This window comes from Telopea speciosissima, chromosome 1 (assembly GCF_018873765.1).
Source record: "Telopea speciosissima isolate NSW1024214 ecotype Mountain lineage chromosome 1, Tspe_v1, whole genome shotgun sequence".
NCBI classification, from domain to species: domain Eukaryota; kingdom Viridiplantae; phylum Streptophyta; class Magnoliopsida; order Proteales; family Proteaceae; genus Telopea; species Telopea speciosissima.
Genome location: NC_057916.1, coordinates 14,440,246 through 14,467,316, shown reverse-complemented (window position 1 = coordinate 14,467,316; position 27,071 = coordinate 14,440,246). Strand labels below are relative to the sequence as shown.

Here is a 27,071-nt window from a genome sequence, read left to right as displayed (position 1 = left end):
TAAATCTTTGTATGTAATTATGTGATTATTGTTTGCAATTTTCATTCGTTTTCTGCATCGATTTAGGTTCTCGTTTTTCTACATCATAAAAACCCTAGAAACCCAAAATAGGAGTTTCAGCTGAGGGCTTGACCAGGCTAAACACAAGATGTTCGAGTTTTAGCAGGTCAACACACTTAGGCTATGTTTGGTATGCATTCTAGATCGATTTCGCATTCTCGGATAATGAAAATAGTTGTTTTTATCATCCAATAATGTGAAATTAACCTAAAATGCATACCAAACACAGGCTTAGTTTACCTAAAAAATTCGAGCTGAAAAAATCTCTTTCTAGTTTCTATGGGCTAGCTCAATCAAACAACAAATTGTAATTTCAAATTTGTGGTCCTCTCTAGTGTCCCAAGTGGGAGTGGGAGATCATTTTATTTTTTTCTCTGAAATTTTCTTGGTATTGGAGAACATTAATAATATAAAACCACTGACAAAGGAATGTTATATATCCTCTATAATATATTTGTAATTTTAAGCTTTCTCATGATTAGAGTCCATGACATCCCACCATGTTGATTAACTTGCCCACTTGATGATCATGAATATATATATTTATAGTATATGATGCCTAAAACTATAATTTATTTTAGTATTTATTTGTTTTCCTTCTCTGGTAAACAAGATAGATGACTCTAATACCCAAAAGAAGGCAAACAACAAATACAAGAAATATTAAATATGGGCCAGCCTAAACCTGGGTCAAATACAGACAGCATATATAGAGCTTGTACTGACCCATAAAATTAGGTCTCCAGAGGCCAAAACTTGGAACAAATTCTTGTAGAAATTCAGAATTAATTATAAAGCTTACAGGCTTATTGCCCCCTCTATGGGCACACTGAGGATCTATTTGAGAGCTGAAGTAGACATAAAATCAACAACTTGACCTGAAAATCGTTTGTTAAATCCTCCAACTGGAATCTTTTATGTATTGGATTAGGTGGAATAAGTCAAGAAATGCATATAGAATTTTAAGGCTCTCTAGGAAAATTAGTGGTTTGGACTTAATGAGAGTCATAGGGTCTACCCCCCCCCTATGATTCAAAATTGATGTAGTAGCCTCGTTGGAAGCTAAGGATTGAAAAAGTTGAGAACATACTCCTATCAGGTGTGTAACCGCGTAACAAAAACATAAAGAGAAAGGATAATGCAAAAGGGAAAGCTATAGTTCTACTAGAATGTTTAGTAACTCTCTGTGGTTTCAATAAAACTCAGCGTCAAAATCAATATTCCATTCATAATTGTCTTATTTTCAACCTAAGTTACATATTTATAGAAAAAAAATAAAACCCACCTAAGGGTTTAAGCCCAGGTAGCACTATCTTTCGGAAAATTATCACCTCAATTCCTCTAATAGAGAGAGGTGGATCCCACCTGGGCAGTGTGTTTGGGCAGGGGGTAAGGTGATCATTTTTGCCCCCTATTAGATCGAATTGAGGAAATTGAGGAGCAGACAAATTGAGGAGATAAATATCCTTATCTTTCCTTTAATAATAAGGGAGAAAGAATGTTACCAAACTGCATAACATACTCTAGCGTCTCATTGTATCTATCTCTCTCCTCCCCTCTTATGACATGACATATCCGCCTAAGAGTCTAAAAGGTTTGGTTCGATTCGATGCAAGTTATTTTAGGTTAAACCAAACCGTTTAATAAATGGTTTCACATGTTGAAACCAAAACCATTTATTAACGGTTTTGATTTAAATGGATTTATAAAGTTTTAATTTTTTTTTTATTCAAACGACTACTTTCCATTACATGTCTTTAATTTGTTTATTGAAATGGAAGTATTACATATTTATTAATTATTTATTGTTACAATTAATGCTTAATTATTACCATTACATATTACTAATATTTGTATTGATTTAAATAGTTTATCATCGGTTTAAATGCGGTTCGATTTAAACCGCGTAATTAAACTATCTTAATTTTAAAACTAAAACCAAACCATTTATTAAACGGTTTTCATGGTTTCAGTGTAAATGGCTCAGGTCGGTTTCGATAAACAGTTTCAATATCATTTTGACACCCTTATATCCACCCCCTATTGTGGAAGGACCGAAGGAGAGAGGTAGATACAGCACAACCAAACAAGAACTCAATCCCAAGCAAATTATATGATAGAGGAAAAGACCATTGTCAAGTTACATAGCATATGCTAGTGCCTCCCTCTCTCTCTCTTCTCCCTATTTGAATATGTACGTCATTTCACAAGAGGGTGGAGAGAGATATACACCGGAGGAGCCAATGTATGCTACACAGCCAGATAGGCACTCAATCCCTAAATGATAGGGATAAAGTTTTCTGAACTGGGGCCATAGGGTGCGTCCATACACATGGGTGGGTACAATGACCGGCTAGCCCCCTGAATGACCTAAACCCCGCCCCTGTCCGGCCCCATGTGTCTAAGCGCTCCAGGGCAGAGAGAACGTCGCCCCTAAATAATAATAGCGCTTGTAATCTCGTGGCGCCAGGACTACCGTAAGACCTGCAACCAGCGTTTGCGCGCCAATGTGAGGAACCGTACGTAAGGTTGTTGTTTGCCCGGGTTGCCGGGTACCCGGATAGATGTTGTTCGCAGCACAGACTACAAAGAAGACGACGAGGCAGCACTAACAGTGATGGGAGCAGCAGCAGCAGCTCCTATTCTCTTATCAATCAGCGAATAAGTGAAAATCGTTAAAGACCCTAACGTAGTATCATCATTATCGATCGTTATGCCTTCTTCTCTGCAGCTTTCCTTTCCTACATTTGCTTTCAAACCTTCAAGAGAAAGCTCAAGAAGAAGAAATTACCATATTCAAATCTTCTGTTCGTCTCCATTGTCCGGTACACAGGGAGGACATGAAGAGCCTGAAGAGAGGAGGTACCTTTTCGTGACTTGATTTCTCAGTTTATTGTTTTGTTCCTACTATTGTGCTTTAGAAAGGTCCGTTTGAGTTTGAATTGCTCGACAGCACGGCAGAATTGAAGACACATTTAGATTCAGTCTTTTCAAATTTATTTTTCTCACTGTTCACAAGTGTTTATGCTGTGTAAGTTGTAGTTGCAGAGTTGAAGGCCAACCGTATGTGGTGTTGGTGGAAAGATATAGCAATGGTACTGCGAAGAGGTCCGCACTTTACTTTACTTTAGTTATGTTAATGACTCCGTATCCCCTTGTTTCTTTATTCTTTTACAAATATTGGCCTTCTTTACATGCTGTTCACTGTATCATCTGGTATCGCCCCTTTCCATATTTAATCTCACGTGGTCCCATGGTCTCAATTCTTCTAGTGGAATCTATAATTAGGGAACATGCCTTTTAAGATTCTGTGGTTTATCTTAGCTAACCAAGCTGTTTAATAAGATTGTGAGGTCTAAGAAAATGTCAAATTATGGAGGAGAAGTGTTGTAGTCTCTATTTATAAAAATAAAGGGGGTATTCAGAATTGCAATAACTATAGAGGCATAAAACTTATGAGTCAAAAGATAAAATTATGGGAGGGGGTTATTGAAACCCACCTAAGAAAGGAAATTACTATTTCGGAGAGCCAATTTGGTTTTATGCCTCTATGAAAGCTATTTTCCTACTTAAGAGGTTCATGGAAAGATATAGAGAGGGTAAAACGGATCTCTATATGGTCTTTTATTGATTAGAAAAAGTTTACAACAAAGTCCCTTAAGAGTTAATCTGGTATATACTAGAGAACAGGAGGGTCTCAAGTAAATATGTGGACATAATTAAATATATGTAAGCTAGTGTGGTGACAAGGTGGTAAATTTCCAATTACATTTGGGTTACATCAAGGATCAACTTTAAGCCTTTATTTGTTTGCGCTTATCATGGATTATTTAACTAGAGACCAACAGGATGAGGTTCCTTGGTTTATGCCTTTTGCTGATGATATTGTCTTGGTGGATGTGAAAAAAAAAAAAAAAAAAACAAAGATTAACACCAAGTTGGATTTATAGAAATCAACCTTGGAATCAAAAGGTCTTAAAATCAGTAAAACAAAGACGGAGTATATGGTGTGTAACTTTAGTAACACTAGGACGGTTAATGAGGCGGTGAATATCGAGAAGGAGATCCCAAAAAGTGATTATTTTAGGTATTTAGGCTCATTCATGAATAAAGAAGGTAGTATAGATGATGGTGTTGCTCAGAGAATTAAAATATGATGGATGAAGTGTAGAAGTGTGTTAGGAGTGCTATGTGATTGGCGTATCCCGTTAAAGCTTAAAGGAAAATTCTTTAGGATTGTTATTCGACCAGCTATGATGTATGGTGCAGAATGTTGTGTAGTTAAAAAACGTCACATATATAAACTAAGCATAGTGGAGATGAGGATGTTGAGATGGATGTGTGGCAAATCTAGGAGGGATAAAGTGAGGAATGAACATATTAGAGCTGACTTGGGAGTAGCTCCGGTACATGATAAGCTTCGAGAAAGTCGTTTGAGGTGGCATGGTCATGTTCAACGGAGACCTTGGGATCCTCCAGTCCGGAGGAGTGATTTGATTCAGATGGAAGGCACCAAAAGAGCCAGGGGCAGGCCTTAAATAACCCTAGGAGAAGTGGTGAGGAAAGACATGCATAGTTTAGGCATCGTATCGAGTATGATTTCGAATAGAGCTGATTGGAGAGCAAGGATCCATGTAGCCAACCCCATTCAGTTGGGATAAGGCTAAGTTGTTGTTATTGAACATGTCTTTTAAGAATTATTTTTGAGAAAATGAAACTGAAAAATGGTTCTTGTGTATGTCTAGATCATAATACAAAAGTAGTTTACAAAAAAAAAATCATAATACATAAGTGCATCTGAGAGACATGTCTTGTTGTAGTATCTAGAAAGCCAGGGTCTAATCATTTGTGTTGCAAAATCTTCATTTGAAATTTCTTTGCGAACAGGTATGTACTTGGCAATGATTTACAAGTCCAAACTTTTGTGGAGCAACATGCAGCTGAAGCAAATGGGTCCAAAGCATCAACTCCCACCCAACCAAAATTATCCTGGCTTCCTGATATTGTGAAGGATTTTATCTTACCTGCAGGATTTCCAGGTGATTTTTTTTATTTTTTATCTTTTTCCTTTTTCCCTCTTCAGGATTTTATTCATAAGTAAATAAGTGATTGAAAGAGAAACCAAATTGAATTGTTGGCCCTATTTGGTGTTTGTATACATATTGTTATTTTTCTATGTGCTTGTAAATTCCAAAAACTTTTAATGAACTGGATTATTAATAAATCATTTGGTTTTGTTGTTTCTGACTCAGTAGTTTTTCATTTCCCTGACATTCTGGTTATAGGTTATAATTTCCATCTCCAATACCAAGACTGCTTTAACCTTTTGTTGTTGTCAACTGACCAGGGAAAGTAACTCTTGTATTATGATTCCTCATATATATTAATTTTATTTTCTTTCTAAAGACTAGTGCATTCATTTTAACTCTAAATTATTCATATTTTTTTTAGGCTATTTCATGATCCCGCTATGGTATGTCTAGTTGGCTATTAATTTTCTTCTTATATTCCTGCTTCATATATGATACAGGATCAGTTTCAGATGATTATTTAGAGTACATGCTATTGCAGTTCCCAACAAATGTAACTGCATGGATTTGCCACACGTTGGTCACGTCAAGCCTGCTAAAGGTAACTTCATTATTGACAAGCCCTAGGATCTTACTGTTTATCGAGTGTGCAGAAAAATCAAGAAGCTGATGGTTGCTGACAAAGCTGCCAAATTTATTGTATTAATTTATGATCTGGCCGAAGATTTCTCGTCACACTTTAGATTCATCCAATTTAGTTTATTGGAATGTCAGTTAAGAGAGCAGTATTCGTAGTTTGCCAATATAAAACAATTTCATTTACTTCCATTAATCTATACAATCTCATGACAAAGGAGATGTAGCTTTAGTACTATCAAGAAATTAGTTGATTTTTTTTTTAATTTAATAAAAACAAGCATCTTATGGGAGATTTCTTTTGCCCTTACAAAGTTATCTAATTATTCTTTATATGGTTTATCAAATGAGAGCCATGTATGATGTTAGCAAATCATAGTATGCCAGGAGCAGTCATTCTATTAACAGATGAGCAAGCCACAAGTTTATTTGCATGTTATGGTGAGAGCTTTCTTGTATGTGATTTGCTTCCCATGAAGTTGTTCTAATTGCATTGGGGTTGTTGCCTTCATTATTGTCCAAAAAAAGATGTGAGGTTGGGGAGCTCATTGTGATTCTGTCAATTATCTGCATCTCAGTCTTGTATTTTATTTTCTAATATAATAGAAGCTTGTTCTCATTTGATTAACGTTTTCCACTACATTTGGTTTGAAGAAAGTATTCCAAATATTTTGTGTTATTTCTTCCAGGCCGTAGGAATAGGATCTTTTTCAGGAACTACTGCTGCAGCCTCAGCTGCTGCCATCAGGTAAAGTATCCTGTTATAATGACTTTAAATTCTATCTTCCTTTTCCAGACGTCTCAATCTCCTATCTTTTTCCCTCTTTGGGTGGGGGGGAGGGAGGGAGTTAACAGACAATGCGAGTGGCATCAACTTGAGTTCCTCTCTCTCTCTCTTCAAATTCTTTTTGGTGAATGAAACTAAATGTTTTTATTTAGTATCATTGTAATGCTACAATCCATTGCCGCATCTCAGACATGGATATACATGGGCTTGTCCATGTGATACAGGCACCCCAAACAATCTCATTGATTGAATTTTGGCCCCAAACAAACATGGGAAATGGTTAAAAGGTGAGCTTAAACTTTAAAGTTTCATGAACTACAAGAATGCCATTCCAAAATAATGAAATCTAGTGGACTTCTGTAATTTTTATCACTTTGGGTGCAGTTCTGAGGCACTTCCCCTGCTTGTTTTAGTCTTAAACCTGACCAAAGAGATTGGTATGGGGCCTCTATCACTTGGGACCTCCACGTTTTCCATGTGGCAAGTTGTGATGGATATTGCTCATTAATACAGGGACCCCCAATCACTCTCACAATCCTTTGCTGCATCTCAGACACGGAATGAACATATAAGAGTGGACTTGGGAGTTGCCCCGATCAATGACAAACTCCGAGAGAGTCGTTTAAGGTGGTATGGTCATATTCAACGGAGGCCTAGGGACGCCCCAGTAAGGAGGAGTGATATGATTATGATTAAAGGAGCTAAAAGAGCTAGGAGCAGACCTAAAATGACCATAGGAGAAGTGGTGAGGAAGGACATGCATAGGCTAGGTCTTGTACCAAGTATGACCTCGGATAGAGCCTATTGGAGGACAAGGATCCATGTGGCAGATCCCATTGAGCTGAGAATCTTCTACGTGCTGGGCTGTGCCTCGTTCCTCTTACTATCTTTCATCTCTGTACTTTTTTTTTTTCCCATCTTTCATTTGTCTTTTTCTTTTTTCATTTCTCATCTCTTTCCCCATCCTTTCTTTCCTTTTTTGGTTAGAACTCTGTTTTCTCTACTTTGTTTTGTCTGGATCCATGTAGCCGACCCCATTAAGTTGGGATAAGGCTGAGTTTATTGTTGTACTAGAGTGCTACGGTCAAAATTCAGTTTAGATTTTTTCTTTTTGCTTCCTTTAATTTGGTGATGAAGTTTATGTTATGCTTTTCTTGATTAATCATATATGCTTTTGTTCTTGATAATAATAACATGAATAGCTTTCCTGTTGAACATGGAATCACTACATAAATTGGATTAAAGCATATTTTCTTGCGGTGGTTTTGCAGATGGGTATCAAAGGATGGCATTGGTTCTGTAGGACGCCTATTCATCGGTGTGGCAATCATTAAGAAAAGCTATAAAAGAAGGTTATGTGGAATTTAATTCAGCTGAGAATTTGCTGTTTTCCTTCCAGGTGGACGGTTCGGAAATATTTTTGATGATGACCCAAAACAATGGCGGATGTATGCAGATTTCATTGGCAGTGCTGGAAGGTCCTCACATCAATTTAATCTGTTAAAAAAAATGAAGCTAAATTGATTTTGAAAGCAGTGCAAGCAATTCACTGATGATCCATTGTGCAGCATCTTTGATCTCAGTACGCAGTTGTATCCTGCATATTTCCTACCACTTGCATCTTTTGGCAATCTTGCTAAGGTATATGAAACATAAGTTCCTGTATGTATGTTTTGGTAGAGATGAGTTATTTGAGAGCCCTTGTTTTGAGAAGTTTTTTTTCTCTACAAAATAATATTTTTGTTGATTCTATATGCTCCGAAGTCCAATTTTCTCTTTTATCCCTGTGCCCCCATGCTAATTTTATTGGCTAATTTAAGACATTTTACTCAAGATTGGTTAAGCTTTTTTAGGAATACTTATAGAGAATTACTTGGACACCCCTTGTACTATGGCCTAATTACTTAGTCTCCCCAACGTTTGAAACAACTACTTGAACACCCCCTGCAGTTTACCATTTCTTTCAAGTCCTGTCCGTTAGTTTAGTGATGATGTCATCGGTTAAATTTTTTGTAATGCCTAAACTACCCTTAAAGGGTAGTGAAGTGACCCTTTTACCCTCTTCCTCCTTCTTCTTCCTACAACCCAATTTCAGATTCAAACCCTAATCGATTTCAGAAAAAAATCTCTTTTCTTAAACAAATTTCAAATAAAAAAAACCCAAAACCTTTAATTGATTTCAGATTTAAACCGTAATAAATCTCTTTCTTGGCCGGTTCATCAATAATGATTCTGAACTTAAATTTGGGAAACAATCAATTCGCTCGTGTGTAGATTAAAATTAATGTTACTTCCAATATATAGAAAATCAGGTCAAATAGTTGTAGAAAAAAAACATTATTATTGAGCTTCAGTTGAGCGAAATGGTTTGCTTCTGTAATTACAGGTTGATTTACTTATATAAGTTATAGGAAACTCATGATTAGAGCGAAAGAGGTTAGAGAGCTGTATAATGAGTGGTGCAATCCACCTTCCACCGATTGAAAAAAAGAAAAAAAAGAAAAAAAGAGAAGAAGAGCAGAGAGGGCGAGAAACCGAGAATCCCTCCCGATGTACCCATCATGCGTTGATGGTGCTAGTGGTGAGGTTCGGTCCTTCCTCTGCAGCTGGACTGTAGTTGCAGGAAAAAGAAGAAGAAAAAGTTAAAGAAGAAAGAAGGAGGGTAAGTTAGTCATTTAACTTCATAACTTTAAGTTAAATAACTCATAAGGGTAAAATAGACATTTCCATTTAAACACTAACAGCAGACTAACACTGTCAGGTTTCAGGGGGTGTCAAGTAATTGTTTCAAACATTGGTAATCGTAAGCAAAATGGCCATAGTACAGGGGGTGTCCAAGTAATTTTCTCATACTTATATATCTTTATTTTTAATAGTGATTTTTATTGGTTTATCATTTTCATAGCAATCTGTCATCAATGACCTGTGCATTCTTCTCTTAGTCTATTGATAAAGAAAGAAGAAGAAAATTAACTCCTAGTTCAATTCTCAAAGTGCATTGTCTAAGGGATTGGATGTTTGAAGAGTTCCCTAGTTTGAATTGGAGTTGACTTTAAACAGGCAGTTGCTAGAGGGCTGAAGGACCCTTCATTTCGTGTGATCCAAAATCATTTTGCCATCTCAGGAAATCTAGGAGAAGTTGCAGCAAAGGTATATCAATACACATGTTTTTCTTTATTATTCTCTAGATATTATCTTTGAAGTGATATGGGTATCTTAACCCCTTGGGTAGATATCTCCCCTTTTTTACCTGTACGGGTTCTTTGTTCTTATGAAGAGTTCTGTCAGTGAATGCAACCATATGGAATGTTGTGTGTGTGTGTGTTTTCGATAGTTAACCATATGGAATGTTTCTATAGTATCTTCATTGTCATCCCAGCAAATTTTTTAAATTACAGGCATTTGTACTTGAAAAATTCTTTTCATTCATCTTAACACATCATTAATGGATTCATCATTCATGCCCTTGTTAAATAAAAAAAAACTTGGACTCACAGGAAAAAGTACTTGGAGTAATTCATTCTAAAATATCTTTTGTATGATTGATTGATCACATATTTCTCCAAAGGGCCATCAATTGCTTATTCTTTCAACTAAGAGATCAGAATTCACAGTGAACACCACAATAGGTGAAGTAGGGAGAGGTTTAAGGAATTTCGTTCTGAATTTTAAACTAGAAAATTGGAACGAATGTCTGGCACTCCTATTAGCCCAAAATAGATACTTCTTCATGTCTGTTAAGAGTATTAGTGTCAGCAGGGGCATTTTTTACTATTAAGTTTGTAATTCTGTCCTTATGTGTAAATTACTCATAAGTTATATCCCCTAGCCTTGTAATTCTGACTTTTTATTATTAATATAAAATCTCCCCCCACCCCACTCATGATAAGAGAGGTATTCCAATTCTCTCTAATCGTGGGGTGTTGTCTCTCCACTCTCTCTTTTCTTCTCTTTCTTTCCTCTTCGGTCTTTTACTTCTCTTCTTTCTTTCTTCATGTGCAGGTACTGATCTCAAGTTTCAATACTGTTACATGATATCAGAGCATTGATTTTAGTAATTGTGTTTCCCTTTTCATCTTTCTTTTTTTTTTAGTGTTTGTTAGGGTTTTCCCCTACATTGTGGTGTGTAGCCACCTATGCTGTTTTTGTTTGGTAGAACCCTGGTTTTTTAACATGCACAACGAGGATTTCATCGTTACTACTTCTGTGACTACTGGAGGAGTGATGGTCTGCGTTTTATAAAGGAAAAAATCCACTTAAAGATGCCTTTCTGTTTGCAGTTTTTTTCCTTGCACAGGATATTTTCTCCCTGTGCATGAAAGTTTGCCTTTCTATGGTATATTTTTGGTGCTGCTGATTTATCCTCCTCCTCTGGTAAGTCAAGAATGTCATTGTGAATACTGTTTCGAGGGCTGATCATATTCTTTTGATGTGATAGATCAGATTTCCTTTGTTCTTGCAAAACCCTAACTTTTTTGGGAGATTTTTCAAGAACCCTATTGGATGAAAGTACTAAGTTATATTTTTGGGAACACATGGATGGATTAGTGCAAGGTTTTCGTCAAGGAGAAATGATTATTATAGGGTGTGATCTGAATAGACATGTTGGGAGAGATGGTAGAGGCTATGGAGTTGGAGAGAGGAACAAGGAGGGGAGCTCAGTTTTAGACTTTGAGGTAGCTTAGATATATCCATTGTGAACACTTTTTTTTTGAAAAGAGACATGAGCTTTTAGTTACCTACAAAAGTGGGCGCTATATCAGCCAAATAGATTTCTCCCTAACAAGAAGGTCTGATAGATTGTTTTGTAAGGACTGTAAGGTTATACTTGGGGAGAGCCAAATCACTCAACATAGATTGATGGTCCTAGATATGTGCCTCATTATGCAACATCGTAAGATAAGGGAGCCCATTTGCCCTAAGATAAGGTGGTGGCACTTAAAGAGAGATTCCTTGAATTCATTTACTGATAAAGTGGTCAAACAAGTGGGACTTTGAGGACGACACTAATACAATGTGGAACGAGATGACAGCTTGTATTAAGAAGGTTGCCAAAGAGGTACTAGGGGAATCAAAAGTTTTAAGGTACGCCCAAAGGACTAAAGTGGTGGAGGATCTAAAAAGGTATACATTTGCCAGAAATGAAGATTGTAGGGAAAGCAAGGGTGAGGAAATATGGTGATCTTTATAACAATCTGAACACAAAGGAAGGGGAAAAAGCTATCTATTAGATAGCTAAAGTAAGAGAAAGGAAGAATAGAGATTTCAACCATGGTAGATGTATTAAAACTGATGATGGCAGAGTACTAATATGGGATGAGGGCATAAAGGAGAGATGGAAAGAGTATTTCTACAGCCTACTAAATGAAGATTTTTCGAGTAATAATACCCTACAAGGCGGCATTACTCATCTATATACCACATGCCGTAGGTATGTACGCAAATTAGGGTGTTTGAAGTAAAAGAAGCTTTCCGTTCGAATAGAAGTGTGGAAGAGCTTAGGAATTCGTGGTTTATCCTGGCTAACCAAGCTGTTTAACAAGATTATGAGCACAATGAAGATGCCAAATGAATGGAGGAGAAGTATTGTGATCCCGATTTACAAAAACAAATTCAGAACTGTAATAACTATAGAAACATAAAATTGATGAGTCATTCAATGAACTTATGGGAGAGGGTTATTGAAACCCACCTGAGAAAGGAAACTATTATCTCAAAGAACCAGTTTGACTTTATGCCAAGAAGATCCACAATGGAAACTATTTTCTTATTTAGGAGACTCACAAAAAGATATAGAGAGGGCAAGAAGGATATCCATATGGTCTTTATTGACCAAGAAAAAGCCTATGATAAAGCCTCTAGAGAGTTAATTTGGCATATAATAGAGAAGAGAAGGGTGTCATGTAAATATGTGGACATATTAAATATATGTATGATGATGTGGTGACTAGTGTAAGATCTGTGGGGGTCGAGGTAGTGAGTTCCCAATTACAATTGGGCTATATCAAGGATCAGCCTTAAGCCCTTATTTGTTTGCGCTTATCATGGATGATTTAACCAGAGACATACAAGATGAGGTTCCTTGGTGTATGCTTTTTATTGATGATATTATGTTGGCGGATGAGTCAAAAGCAAGGATTAATGCCAAGTTGGAGTTATCAACCTTGGAATCAAAAGCAGGATTTAAAGTATCGATCCATATCGTATCGTATCAGCTTGATTTATGCCTCATACTATGAAATTATGAGAGAGGGTTATTGAAGCCGACTTAGACAAGAAACTACTATAACAGAGAACCAAATTGGTTTTATACCAAGAAGATCCACGATGGAAGCTATTTACCTAATTAGGAGACTTATGGAAAGATTTAGAGATTGCAAGAAGGATCTCCATATGGTCTTCATTGACCTAGAAAAAGCTTATGATAGTCCCTAGAGAGTTGATCTGGCTAGTACTAGAGAAGAGAAGTGTTTCAAGTAAATATGTGGACATAATTAAAGATATGTATGATGGTGCATACATAATTAGGGGTGAGTGGAACCTACTTCTCATTAAATTTTGGGCCTCACTTGATCGGCCATTTGGCAGATAAGAGTGGTGGACATAAAACTCTGCTGGACTTGCACCTGCTCACCCTTAAAAATGTTAACTACTGAATATTATAATTAGATTCATAAAAGTTTTCTAATCAATGAATGAATGAGATATCACTAAATTTGATGCCATTCAGATGGCAACGTGAATCTAAGGGGCAAACATAAAACTAGTTAAGACAATACTGAAACTTTAAGAAACTTGATAAATGGACTATAATCCAAAAGATTTTTGAAAAGTTAGTCTTGATCAAAGTGGTTAATCAAGTTTGTGAGAGCTGTCACTGCTACTCTCCTTCTAGTTGACTGAAAGATAATTGATACATTTTTAATTGATCTATGATATTAATGCAGGACAAATCTGAAAAGATTTGGTTCTGCTGGTGTTGATCCCTGAGATTTGTTTTTAGGCTTGTGAATCTTTGGATTATGGGACTTTATGAATTTGAATATGGTCTCAGGGATTAGGTCTGAGATTTTCGTGAAGACTTAGATAGGGGTTTGCAAGATTGATTATTCACTGGTGAAGCCTGTGGGTTTTCATACCTCAAGTCTGGGATTGACTCCCTTCTTCAACCCCCTCTCCCTAACAGCAAAAGTACTGTTAGAGAAAGATTAAAATGATGGGTTTCAATAGTAGTTGTTTGATAAAACAGAGATGAGGAAGCATTCTAGAAAACTTACTTGATGGGGATGAATGATTAGGGTTGTGACATGTCAATGATCTTGACTTCCCCTGCACAAAATGCCAATAAAAGCATCGAGGAAAAAATAAAGGATTTAACAGAAACTAGCTTCTACCGCTAACAAAACTGTTCAATGAAAAAATTCTCAAATTTTATTGATCAAAATAATTGAAGTAGAATGTTTTGATCACTCATGTCATATATGTACACCTTAAGACAAAAGTAAGTTTCCCTAATACCTACCAAACATCCTTGTACTATAAGAAATTACCAACATATAATCCTAATTAAAATAATATTTGGCCATGATTTTCCAAATTGTTTCATATTCACACTAATATAGCATCCTTTCGTGACTAGTGAACTAGGGATGCAAACTAACCTTTCAAAAGGTGTCAATATGAAGTTGAATGGGCAAGTATTGATGTCTGAAAGAGAAAAGTGATCAAAATGCAACTCCACTATCTCATTATGACTTTCTTGAACATTTAAGTAAATGACTGTGAACTATTCTTAATTAATTTTATTGAGTCAAAGAAAAAAGTTCTATTGTTTTATCAAATGTTTCACGTGTAAAAGTATGTGTTACCATAAGATTGAGATGCTGTTGACAATCAACACAATATGGTAAAATTTTAAGTGTTATACTGTTCATAGTTGTCACGGCGGTTAGGCAACCCAAGGCGGTGGAGAGGGCCAAAGTTCAAGGCGACACCAATTAGGCGACCAAGGCGCCCAAGTCCACCAAGGCATCTGGACGCCTAGGCGACGCCTTGACAACTCTGATATTACTGTTATGTTTTATCAATTATATCCCGAATCTGCTCTGGCAAAACCTCTTTAATCTTAGTTGCAAAAGCTCAATTTTATCTTTTTGTTCGTCCATTATCTGTATTTCCCATATGACAGCAAAGGAGATCATTTGCCACAATAATCTAATCTTAGAGCTAACCTGAGGCTTTTGCCAATCCTTCAATCCAAGAGTTCCACACAACTATACCCAAATAGTTTCTTATAGTTGTATCATACAAATTTTGCTGTCTCAATGTTGTGGGTGTATGTGTTTGAAGGATTTCCTTTCATGGTTACACATCATGCCTTGCCAAATCTCTCATTCCTATACTTGATCCATGGTTGGGATTCTTTTCAAGGAAAGTGACTAGGTGAAACCTTCAATTTTTGGAAGAGCATCAGACATTCAGACCCCCCATATCTTTAACCTCCCTAAGGTCAATTCATAAGTGGTCATAGTAGGGTTTCACAGTAAGAAAACCCTTCCACCTCCTAGTGTCCATACCCTTGCAAAAGAAAATTGGCCCATCATAGAGTCTGCACACTAACACCAGCAGTTCTTACATATTCCCTATCCATTTAGTTTATCCCAACTCTGGGCAGCAAACAAAAGTTTCATTCAGCATTGTGCAAGAGCAAGATTGTTTATCCATCATGCTTTTGTTCTTAATCAATCTGTATAACTACAGGTAAATATGACCTAACCATTCAGAATCCCAAAATTTTACTCAGGATCCATTCCCCAAGTATCCACAGAATCTGCATGGTTCTTCTTGATGTTCTTCCAAACTCCCATCCATTTTCAATCATGCCGTATTTCTTACTAAATTAACTTCAAAATAAAATAGGACACCTAATGGAACTATAATTTAATCGTTACATTGCTAGGGATGTCCAATAATAGGTATGATAAAAAGCTCATATCTAGCACAAACCTATATATATATATATATATATATATATATATATATGTGTGTGTGTGTGTGTGTGTTCATCAATTAGAAGGCCCGATTCTGCATTACTAAGGCCGTTTGACAGACGCTTCTGGCACTATTTTCATGCAACTTTCTCCTGCATCAGAAAGTCATTTCATGACTGTAATAAAGTGTTTGGTTGAAGGTTTCTCTCTGACCTGGGGGCAAGCCTTGAGCAATAGTTACCCTTTCAGGAAGCTGGTTTAGGATCATATGCTTTAAATAGTATGTTGCAAACTACTTGACCATATTTTGCTTCAGTTCTATTAGATTTCCATGTAGAAAATCTGCTCTCTACATCTTTTGCATTTTGTTTTGTATATGATTTTTTTTTAACTCTTATGTTGCAATGTTTTCGCTCTTTTTTTTTTCAATTTTTTATAGCATGTGAAGTAGGCTTACCACTGGGTAAACCTGTGTTATTGAGATTTGATATCAATAAGATGAAATGCATGAGAGTCTTCGGTTTTTGTTCAGGCCTTGATAGCTTTTTTTCCCATGTTGGAGTAACAGTTAGGCACTCCTTAAACAGAAGATTCCTTTTTTTTTTTTTTTTTGATGTCTATCTCAGAATCAGTTGAATAAATTGTGTCAGGAGGAGGTTTGGGAGGTTGCAGCTCAGTTGATTGGTCTTGCTCTTGGCATACTGGTACTGGTATGTGTTGTTTGTTGAGGTTGCCGGCCTTTATTTTCCCAAATGGATGGTTCCTTTTAGTATCTTGCATTCCTACTCTATTGCTATTTGGATAATTGGCTAAGCTCACAGACATCGCAGGATACACCTGGCATCGTAACGTCATATTCTATGTTGGAATTTACGTGGTTGAGCATGAGGCTTCTACACCTTTGGCTGCGTTATCAGTCACTTTCAGTTCTTACGTTTAACACGGTAAAATGAATGGATTCGGATTTCTAATCTGGATGTGAGTTTAAGTTGAATGTCTACCCTTCTTTCTTGTGGACAGTATTTTGGATTGAGTTTTTCTGTTTTACTTTTGTGAAGTTTCTGCAATGCTAACAGACTTCGTCTGCAAACAGATGTCAACGGTCCATTCTGGCATTAACACATGACCCATAAAATTATGGGAAAATATTCTTGATATTCAAATTGGAGAAAGAAATTGCCAAATTTTGCACCATTCTAGAGAAATATCGAAATTGCCTTCAATTTCAGACAAAATATCTTATTTAAAAAAATAGGACAGCTATTGGTAGGGATGTTAAAGAGGTTTCTCTTATTCTAATTTTACCCTTTGCAGTCAGAGGGAAAAACTAAACTAGCTCCTAACCTTTAAACCCCCTGCAGATAAACCACCAAATCAGTTCAAATTGCAGATCTTTCATTCAGAAAACAGGACAAAGTCTATGAGATGGTCATTTGGACTTATTTTGTGTTCTCTGAGTTGATCAGTGATTTGCAGGTGATACTAGATTCTAGAGTGTGATTGGTACTTTCTTCCTCTATTCGTAGAGGGTAAAATTGGAATAAGGGAGACATTCTTAACATCCTCAGCAGCTGTCATCAGGTTTGTATTGAAAAGATACTAAAATCCCTGGCACTTGGGTATTTGTTTGGGATGGTGTGCAATTTGGCAGTATCTGTAACCAAGCAAGAAAACGGATGCACGTTAGCGCCCATGCATGCAAGCAACGGACAAAGCGCGCTAGCTGATCGTAGACCATCCTCCCCGCCTTAGACAAAGAACCTATTTGAATATTATGGATATTTTCCCTAATAAAAAAAAAAAAAAAAAAGAATAGAAGATTGTGAAACTTGCAAAAAGCCAGCAATGATCTAAGGCTACGTTTGGTAACGTTCTGCGGAACATGTTTTTCCATTTTTTCGTTCTGCGAGAACGGAAAAACAGGCAAATTACGTTTGGCAAAATGGTTCCTTTTTTTGTTCCTGAAGAACGAACCGGACAGCTTTTTGGTCTGTAGAACCCCATTTACAAAACACCTCAGACTTGTTTTGTTGTTCCACGGAACAACTTAAGGGGCACAAATAATCGAGGGATTTCGAGGAAAATGCTCGACATTGCATATGCAAAGGAGACTGAACTGAAGCCGAAGAACCCAAGCAGAGGGAGAGGATAGGGTTTGGAAACTCCATCTCCAGCCATCGCCAGAGGTATTCTCTCTCTCTCAATACTGTGAAAAGCCTAATCCCTCTCTCTTCCTTATCCTCGTCTTACTGCTGGTTCCAGCACTTTCTTTACGTAGCCTCCGACGACCCGTTGGATCAAAGATTTCCGAATGTCCAAACCCTCTTTCATTCTCCTCCTTGAAACCCTAACTCGTTCACTAGAGGACTCCGTCTCCACTTGCCCTCCTGATTACTCCCTTGGAGCTGCCCTTTTCCACTTGGCTCACGCTGCTTCCTTCAAGTCTATAGGGAGGCGATTTGGACTTGATTCAGCCTCTGCTCGCCGTGCTTTCTATATGGTCTGCAAGGCAGTTAACAATCAATTGTCACATTTGTTTGATTTCCCCTCAGATTTGGGGAGGATCATCAATTGTTTGGTTGGATTTCGCTCCCTAATTGTTGTGGCGTTCTAGGGTTCAGCAGGTTTCCTATCGATGGAGGAGCGTTGGGGAAGAAAGATGGGGCCATAATTGCGCATGGTTTGGTGGATGCGGAAGGGAGGTTCTTGGATGTCTCCGCTGGTTGGCCAAGTTACATGAGTCCAGACACAATTCTCCGCAAGACGAAGTTGTTTCAACGAGTCGAGGAATCGAAGGAGTTGTTGAATGGGTCTGCACTTGAGCTTGGCAATGGCAAATCAGTACCTCAGTACATTCTGGGAGATTCTTGTTTTCTTCTTCTTCCATGGCTTCTTGCACCTTTTACAGAATTAAACATTGATGATGAGCTCAGTTCCTCGCAACAGGCATTTAATTCTGTTCATAGCAGGGGAATGAAATTGGTTGACAAGGCACTTGGGAGGGTTAAGGGGTGGTGGAAGCTTCTTTTGATGAGTTGGAAAGAAGAGGGTATGGAGTTCTTGCCATTTGTGATTGTTACTGCCTGTCTGCTGCATAATTTTCTGATAAAATGTAAAGAGTCGATGCCCAATGAAAGTGAAGATTGGTCAATGGACCAAAGGTTTCCTGTGTTTGATGGGTTGGGGAATGAGAGTGAGAGTGGGGAGAGGATCAGAGAAGTTTTTGTGTCTCACTTGATTCTGATGACAGAGAGGAGATGATGGAGTTAAATTGGCACTGGCAGAGGCAGTTGAGTTGCTGCTGTGTTTTTTTTTTCTTTCTTTTTTGTTGATAGTTTGAATGAATTCTGTGGCATGTAGAGATATGGTTGAAGGGTTAATTTTGATTTCTTCAGAGTCTACAACTGCTCTTCTCTTCAGAACTAGAATTCCATTTTTGTGCAAGGATTAGGAAGAGAGAGGGGTTAGGCTTTTTGCTGTCATTTGTAGTTTGTACCATTATGTTCTTTTTCTTCTATCAATAAAATTTGGTTGCTCATCCAAAATGTTTAGATTGCACCTTGGGTTTGAATTTTAATAGAAATGGAGGTGGATGCAGCTTGATATGCATGCTTCTAGCTTTAGGTGCTCCAATTTGTAATTTCAATTGAAAAACGAGAATTTGACATTTTTATAATTATTTTTGGACATTGGAATGTTAATGACATTTTTGTAATTTTGTGTTAAGGTTGGTTAAGGGAGTATTGGCTTTTACAAGTGTTATTTGGTATAATAATGAAGGTAATGTCATTACTGTAATTACTGGTAAATTATTAAGAACAGGTTTTACCAAACACCATAGTTGTTCTGAGAACAGTTTTGAAACAGATTTGCCAAACGGTCAATTACAGACAAAGAACACTGTTCCAGACCAAGAACAGAAACGTTTCTGGGAAAAAAACACCCGTTCTCGACGAAGAACATTACCAAACGTAGCCTAAACGTTTTGCTTACTAATTCTGTTTGTCCTCTGTATGTTTCTTGCAGATAAATTTTAAGCGTGCCCGCCTGCTTGTAAAATCACATGTTCTCCATTCTATCATTCTAGGTGTGTTTTTGATAGTCCCTGGACTTGCCCTTTTTTTGTTTTTCAACCATATTCTCTGCCAATGATTTATTGTGTTGATACAGAGTACACTGAATGCAATAGGAAAGAAAATATTTTATCTTGGGAAAGATTCATAAAGCCATGCAGCACCTTTGATATACCTTTAGTGGAAATGCTTGGGGTGGAGAGATCTAGTACCAAGGTATTTCACTTCTTCCACAGTTACTGCCGTTTATTTATGAGTTCCATTAAACATATAGAGCACCAAAGCAATGGTTTCCAAGTAAAGATGGCAAAGCAATGGTTTAAATTAGATCAAGAACCAGTGAAGAAAATCCTAGGTTGCAACCATACAACACTGAGGCTGTGTTTGGTTGCTTTCCCGAGGTAGATGTGTGGAAAGGTAAATGGATTACCCTCTGAATGTTCTTTGGTCCATTGGAAAGGCTTCCTTTAACAGCTGTGTTCTACCTTTTTTGTGGGATGCATTTTGTAGAAAACACCTTTTGGAAATACCATCCCAGAAATGTTTCCTATGATAAGGCATTTCTATCCCTGGATGCACATTCCAAAATTTCTGAGAATGAGTTTCCCTTCAGACTTCCTGGGAAAGCAACCAAACACAGCCTGAGCAGTATGACATTAAGTTATCGAAGTATAGACATTCATATGTACATACGTATGCATAGCCATCCTTCCAACTCTGAAAGTGCTGAAATCATCATCGCTGCTCTAACTGAAGAGGTTGAGGGAGGGAGGTTGGGGTTTGTTATCTTTTGTTGGGGAACTGGCCTCTTATAATGGTGAGGTGGACCTTGATAGAGTTAGCTGTGTTCTTTGTATGAAGGTTGGTGGGGTTAGGTATTCGGATTATTATGTTCTTTGAGTTTCCTTTTTAACGATTGGGCCTTTCATTTGTTTCTCTCTTTTTTCTCTTTCCTTTTTTCTATTAATAAAATTTTTGCGGCTACTGAAAAAAAAAATGCCCTGTATAACTTACATCCATATGGTGGGTCATTTTACTCATTTCACTTCTTAAACTTCTGCCTTTAGGCTCCATTTGTTTTCATGTAAAACCACATGGAAGGAAACTGTTCAGGAAAAATCTTAATTTCTTGCATAGATTTTACTCGAAAATTGTTGCTTTCGATGGAAACAAACAGGTCCTCAATTAAACTTTGACCTTCTTCCTCTTTGATTTTCTAGTCTCACAGAAATAGTGTATGCCTGAGTTCTTTCTCCATTAGCTAATCCTATTGGTGAGAATAGAAGGGTAACATGGACTCCTCTTAAGGCTCTGGCGTGAGGAGAGCCGTTAAAAGGTGAATCCCATGTGATAGACTGCAAAGTAGTGTGAGAAGAAACTTTATTTCCCTCGGATTTCCTCCTTTGTGTGTTGAGTAGGGAGTCCATTGGTCATCTTCCTTTTTTTTTTAATTTTTTTCAGGCTATTTGAGCCCATTTTCGTGTTATTATTTGGTTTGAACTGGAATTCTCCAAAGGTATCTGAGACCTCATAAGGTTTTGGCAGTCAATCCCCCTTAGCAAGATGGCAAAGCATATTTGGAGATTTGTCTTTTGGTTGACCATTTGGACAATCTGAGTGGAGAGAACAATGGGATGTTTAGGGGTTGACAGAGTCAGGAGGTTTTCAGGTCATAAAGTTGATGATGGCAGGTAGGCTGACAGTAGAGGCTTTTTATGGCGTCTCTATCGATTGATTTTTAATATGTTGGGACCTTAATGTTTCTTCTAATGCTGCTCACGAATCATGATCATAATTAGCATGCATGGTGCCCACCTCCACAGCATATCGTTAAATTGAAGCTAAATGGCAGCTCTGTTGGTAATCTTGGACCGCCAGGTATGTGGAATTGTGATTGAAGATCATGGGGGCTTGGTGGTGTTCGCATTCTCAGCCCCATTGGCATTGCTGACTATATCATGGTGGAGTTGAAAAGCTATTATTCAAGGGTTAGAAATAGCTTTGGCAGGTGCATGGACAAATACGCTAGTGGAAGTAGTGTTGGAATATGTAATCCAGAATACTGTGGGGGTATTCTGGTCTTTTTGGGGTTAGCTTATTTATTATGTTATTAGGTACAGTCGGTTATGTGGGTTTTAGTCCCACATCGCCTAGTTGAGTCTCTTTGTAATTCCCCCTCTATTTATAATAGAGGGGCTTACCTATCAATGAAAATAACAAGCAATTATTCTCTTTTCTCTCTTCTCTCTCTTCTCTCTCTTCTCTCTCTTCTCTCTCTTCTCTTCTCTCTCTAAGATTACAGGTTACAGGTCCTAGGTTTCCTACATGGTATCAGAGCTAGGCAACCAGTGACTGATTCTCTCCAAGATTTGCAGTTTTGAGAGTCGTTTCAAGGTTCTCCGATTTATGGAGAAACCCTAGTTCATAGAAAGAAAAGAAGAACTAGGGTTTCCTGCTTGTATCATCCTTGTAATTTTATTTATTTGAAAATCGTGGGGTTCTACATTGAAGGCTTGCGGTTTCTAGTTTTGGAATATTTTTTGCAGTTTCATATACTGATTTGCTACATTCGATTGTTGAAGACATCAGCTACTGGTTGGTTTGTGCTCCATCGATATTTATTTTTGTTCTATTCCGATGCTGCTATCGCAAGTTGCGATTTGAGTCAATAACTCGGCTGCTGAAATCGATGGTGCCTGCATTTTTTCGATTTTTTTTTCCTTCCACCGTCGTTTGTTGGTCTTTTCTGGTTCGAAGAATATTGTTCGATGGAGTTGGTGGCTACTACTGATCTGGATTTCTAGTTGAAGAATCCTGCTGCTGATTTCTGGTTATTGTAGAAATCGATTGCTGTGGTTTATCCTTTCATCTGGAGATTGAAGGGCTTGCTTTGGATATTTCTTTTATTGCTGAATGGAGTTGCCGCAACTGAAACTCTAGACTTTTGGCTCCTGTTAATGCTCCTACAGTGAGAATCGAAACCAAATCAGGTCTGGTTCTGCTCATGAAACCATCGTTTCGATTTGCTGATTGCTACCTCAAGTCGATGCTTTTGCCGCTGTCAATTCTTCGAATCCACCTCCTTTCCGCCTTTGGCTACTGTTGCTATGGTTCTAGTATTAACTGGATCGAAGGATTGGTCGATGGCTGCATCGATTCTGCCCAGATTTTTGAATCAGTTCTGTCCAGCAACTGGGAGACTGTAGATTGGAGTTTCTACTGGTTCTTCTTTTTTGAAGATTGATCAAATCTCTTCTTCTTTTGGAAATCACAACTTGGTTCTTTTGAATCGCCATGAAGTTGCTGCTTTGTTCTTCGAATCTCAGGTTTCCTTTTCTGCTGGATTTGCTGGTTCTGTTGAGTTGTAAGGAAGAAGATAGCATCCTTCATCAATGGGTCCTTGGTTACCGCCTCCTCTCTCTGGTTCTTGGTTGCACCGTTGCAATAGCCGTGGTTTTCTTCTCGTTGCGTGAAGGTCTCAAACTCGGTTTTTGCTCCAGATGGTTTCATGAGGAAGAAAACTTCCTCTACAAATTGGTATAAAACGACAAGTGCTTTGATTCCTTTTCATATTCCTTTGTCCTTTGTTTCATTATTTCTGTTTTCCATTTATACCCCTCCTATTAGCACTAAGTCCCCCATGTCCTTATTTTACTTCTATTTCCAAGATTACCCTTTTGCCTTAAGTGATATTTGTAGTTAGATTTCATCTAAATTACAGCTATGCCATCCCTTATTCAACTTTATGCTATTTGCAATTGTGCCATTCCCCTATTTGACTACCCAATTGACCCTTGAAAATTCTGGTTTATTACCAGTTTGGCCATTGGCTTGGATTGTATTTAAAAGTGGATTTCCACCAAATTACAGCCATGCCATCCTTTTTTTCCAACACCGTTCCCTTTCAATAATTCTAATTCCCTTCATATCCCATACCTTTGGCATATACCCATAACCCCTTTGGAAGTTCATGGTATTTTCTAATTTGCCATTTCTTCCTTTTCCATTACCCTTAGCACCTCTTGGAAAAATCTGGAATATTATGTTTTTGCCCTATCTCTTACATCATTTCTGTTATGTCCACGTGTACTACACGTGAGGGGGGGGATTATGTACAGTACACCTGCAAACATTGCAGAACGCAGAACTTGCAGGAACATTGGTGCAAAATATAGAAGATCAGTGTTTTCCACCATTGCTATTGGGTATTCTTTGTTATTGGGCTGAGTTTGCCGTAAGGGGGAGATTGAAGTATTGAAGAGTATTGAAGATATTTGGTTGTTGCCTATTTTTGAGGACTTTCAGTTGGGTTGATAAAGTTTTTTTCCGCTGCTTGATTCTGTTTGTTTCCGGTGCTTGCTGCTCTAGTTATTTCACTTCAAGATTCTCTGTAATTATGACAATCTGAGATTCATCACTGGATAGCTATTGAAGATCGTTGAAAGCTGCCTTTTTTGGAAGACATTCCAGTCCCAGTTTGCTGATCATGTCTGTCAAAGTTTTGAAGATCTATTTTTTCAAGTTCTTGAAGGTTTATTTGGGAGCTACATTCATATGTCAAACTGGATTTTGCTGCAACTTAGTTTTTTTCCCATTTTGTTCAAGTTGGGCATTAGTACCTTGTATTCGCCAACTTGAGGGGGAGTGTTAGCATTATTATGGAATTCGTTTTTTTTATTTAGTTCAAGCTGGATTTTCCTTCTTCTCTTATTTGTACAATCCAGCTTGAGGGAGAGTGTTGGAATATGTAATCCAGAATGTCGTGGGGGTATTCTGGTCCTTTTGGGGTTAGTTTATTTATTATGTTATTAGGTACAGTCGGTTATGTGGGTTTTAGTCCCACATCGCCTAGTTTAGTCTCTTTGTAATTCCCCCTCTAGGGGCTTACCTATCAATGAAAATAACAAGCAATTAGTCTCTCTTTTCTCTCTTCTCTCTCTAAGATTACAGGTTACAGGTCCTAGGTTTCCTACAAGTAGACTCTTCCTTGGCTATTCATTGGCTTCAAGTTTAATTGGAGGTGCCTTGGCAATGTATGTATTTTAGTGAGGCTAGAGCCCCTTTCAGCCCAAGGACAGTTTTCTTTCTTCGGGAGAATAACATCATAGCCTTACCCCAACTAAATGGGGTCAGCAGTTTTCCTTCCTAGGGAGGATGAGATCTGCAAATTTAATTGCTGTGGAATTGGCTTTTTTTTTGGCAAAGGGGGGGGGGGGGGACAGTTCCTTTACTGGATCCTACCTTGTAAGCTGTGTGGGATCTCCAAGAAGATGGGTGTGATCTATTCATTTGCCTGCAGTTTCACATTGGAGGTAGGGGGAGATTTCTATAGGCCATGGGGGTGACATGGCCCTTTCCCAACTCAAATGGTAGTAATGGTGATGGGAGGGTGGTCCATTGGTGGGAAGAATGGGTGGTCTTTCGACGATGGTACCATTTGCAGTTTGCTGGAGTTTATGGAAAGAAAAGAACTCGAGCATTAAGAAGAGTTTGCAGATAAAAGTCACCATAGAGGCTAATGAAATTGATATCTAATTGGTGCTCGAGTGTAGGGAGCTAGACAAACTTTGTACATAGAAGAAGTGGTGAGGAAAGACATGCATAGCTTAGGACTAGTAACAAGTATGGCTTTGAATAGAGCTCATTGGAGAAAAAGAATCCATGTAGCCGACCCCATTGATTTGGGATAAGGCTGAGTTGAGTTGAAACATTTATTGTGTATGGAATGCATGGGAAGATTTACAAGGTCCATTTGAGATGGAAGCATGGGGAGAGATTTAGTATTGGAGGGAATTTGAGTGTCCTTTTTTCTAGAGTGTCGATTGAGGACTGACTATTTGTATATTAACTCAAAACTTTGTTTATATGATCGACTCTACAAGCAGTTATCCTATGGTTGATATTATACAGTATCCCACGTGTACAGGTGGGTTTTTTGTTACACAGAATTGCAGTACAATTTTTCTTACCTTTTTTTTTTATAAAAAAAAAAAAAAACCCTGGTTTTCGATCAAGAAAAAAGGACTGCTTCTCAACCTTTCTTCCTCTTCATCCCATTCCGAATACAGCATTATTGAAGGTAAAAGCTCTCTTTTGATAATCACTGCAAGAAAGATTGAGCAGTCATCGTCTACCAATCAAAGTATCATAATGAACTGATTTTTTAAACTGTCGACAGAGTTATGTTATACAGTAGCTATTGTTGTTCCCACAGCTGAACACCATCTAATAGTTCACAAAACTAGCTTTACTGAACAAAAGAATGGGATAGGGGGTATTGACCAAAAAAATAATGGATATTTTGGAAATATTTGAGAGTTTATTTTAACTATAGTTACGGGTATGCAAGAGAGTGGAAAATTGGTTGAAATATGGTTTCAATTCTCCTTCCTTCCAAACCCCTCCCCCCAGTTTGCAGTTTCTGCTGCATTGTTGATTGTTTCAATATCCTTATTGTCACTTATCAATGGGTCTAACCCAGTTATTTTGATATCCTTTGGAACAGACATTCTATTCTGGTGTTTGTAGAAATGCTTTTGCTATTTCCGTCTAATCTCATTCACCATTTGTTGAGTTCTTTGAGAAAGCAGCAGGAAAGTATGAAGACAGGGTGTTTTCAAAATATTAAAAATAATGCGATAGAATTTCTGCATACAAAAGATCATATTAGTATTCCCCTATTTGGCTTGGTTAGGCTCCGGTCTATTAATTTTTGTTGTTGCTGTTGTTGTATACTGTGTTGTACTATGGCAATAAAATCTTGTTGCTTGCTGTATAAAAATGTACTGGACATGGGACAGGTAAAGATGCTTCTGGGATTGTATGCACAGGAAGAATATGTTCTCTTTGTGAACCAAGATCGTGAGGAGATTGAATTCTTTGTTTCATTCAAGGTGCATGCTTACTCATTGTTGAACTTTAGACAAGACTCGCTTGAGAGAAAAAAAAAATTAACTCTGTGCCCGTCCACTGCAGGTGCGAGCTACAAGCTTATCAGTCTTGCGAAGTATCTGGCAGTGTTACTGGCTCAATGAACACCGGGGAGGATCAGACAATGTCTTTGATCAACTAAAGCAGAGCCTTGTCGAACTGGATCAGAGATTTGACAATTTTCTTGAACAATTGGAAGGAGCTGGGTGGGATGTTAACCAGATAAATCTCAAGGTTCCGAGGAAACTTGTTATTGAGGAAGTGGTTCCCACCGAGTTTACCCAGTGATTCTTATTGAACAAAGGATTTCATTCCTGAGAATCAAAATCAACCTCTATTCTAAAAGGAACTTAGACCAGGAAAGGGTCCTGTGATTTACAGGCTGTGAGTGAACCGTCATTTGATGGAACCCAAGAGATCTCCTCTGCCAAGAATTCCCTACCTTGTAGTAATTTGATCAGATTTTGATATCTTAGTCGGATACATCAATTGGTGGGCCCTCACACTCTGCAGAATGGAGCTGTGTGGCTTTATTGCCTAATGCTCCCACTTCGTGGGTATTGAA

General features: G+C 37.8%; 1 protein-coding gene across 3 annotated transcripts; it reads left to right on the top strand.

The window, feature by feature from the left end:
- The first annotated feature begins 2,741 nt into the window (after window positions 1-2,741).
- LOC122639740 (protein root UVB sensitive 5) lies at window positions 2,742-27,071 on the top strand. Of its 3 annotated transcripts, none has more exons than XM_043832673.1 (15): window positions 2,742-2,922; window positions 3,103-3,168; window positions 4,948-5,099; window positions 5,591-5,691; window positions 6,416-6,474; window positions 7,785-7,831; window positions 7,913-7,991; window positions 8,082-8,154; window positions 9,574-9,663; window positions 16,154-16,213; window positions 16,325-16,447; window positions 19,530-19,590; window positions 19,674-19,792; window positions 26,377-26,469; window positions 26,552-27,071. In XM_043832673.1, exons 1-15 carry the CDS (start codon window positions 2,774-2,776, stop codon window positions 26,792-26,794), a joined length of 1,515 nt encoding a protein of 504 aa, XP_043688608.1. In that variant the 5' UTR covers window positions 2,742-2,773; the 3' UTR covers window positions 26,795-27,071. The 3 variants fall into 3 exon arrangements, with proteins under 3 accessions (XP_043688608.1, XP_043688626.1, XP_043688616.1); XM_043832691.1 differs by having other exon boundaries at window positions 2,743-2,922; window positions 3,109-3,168; XM_043832681.1 differs by having other exon boundaries at window positions 2,743-2,922; window positions 3,097-3,168; window positions 16,334-16,447.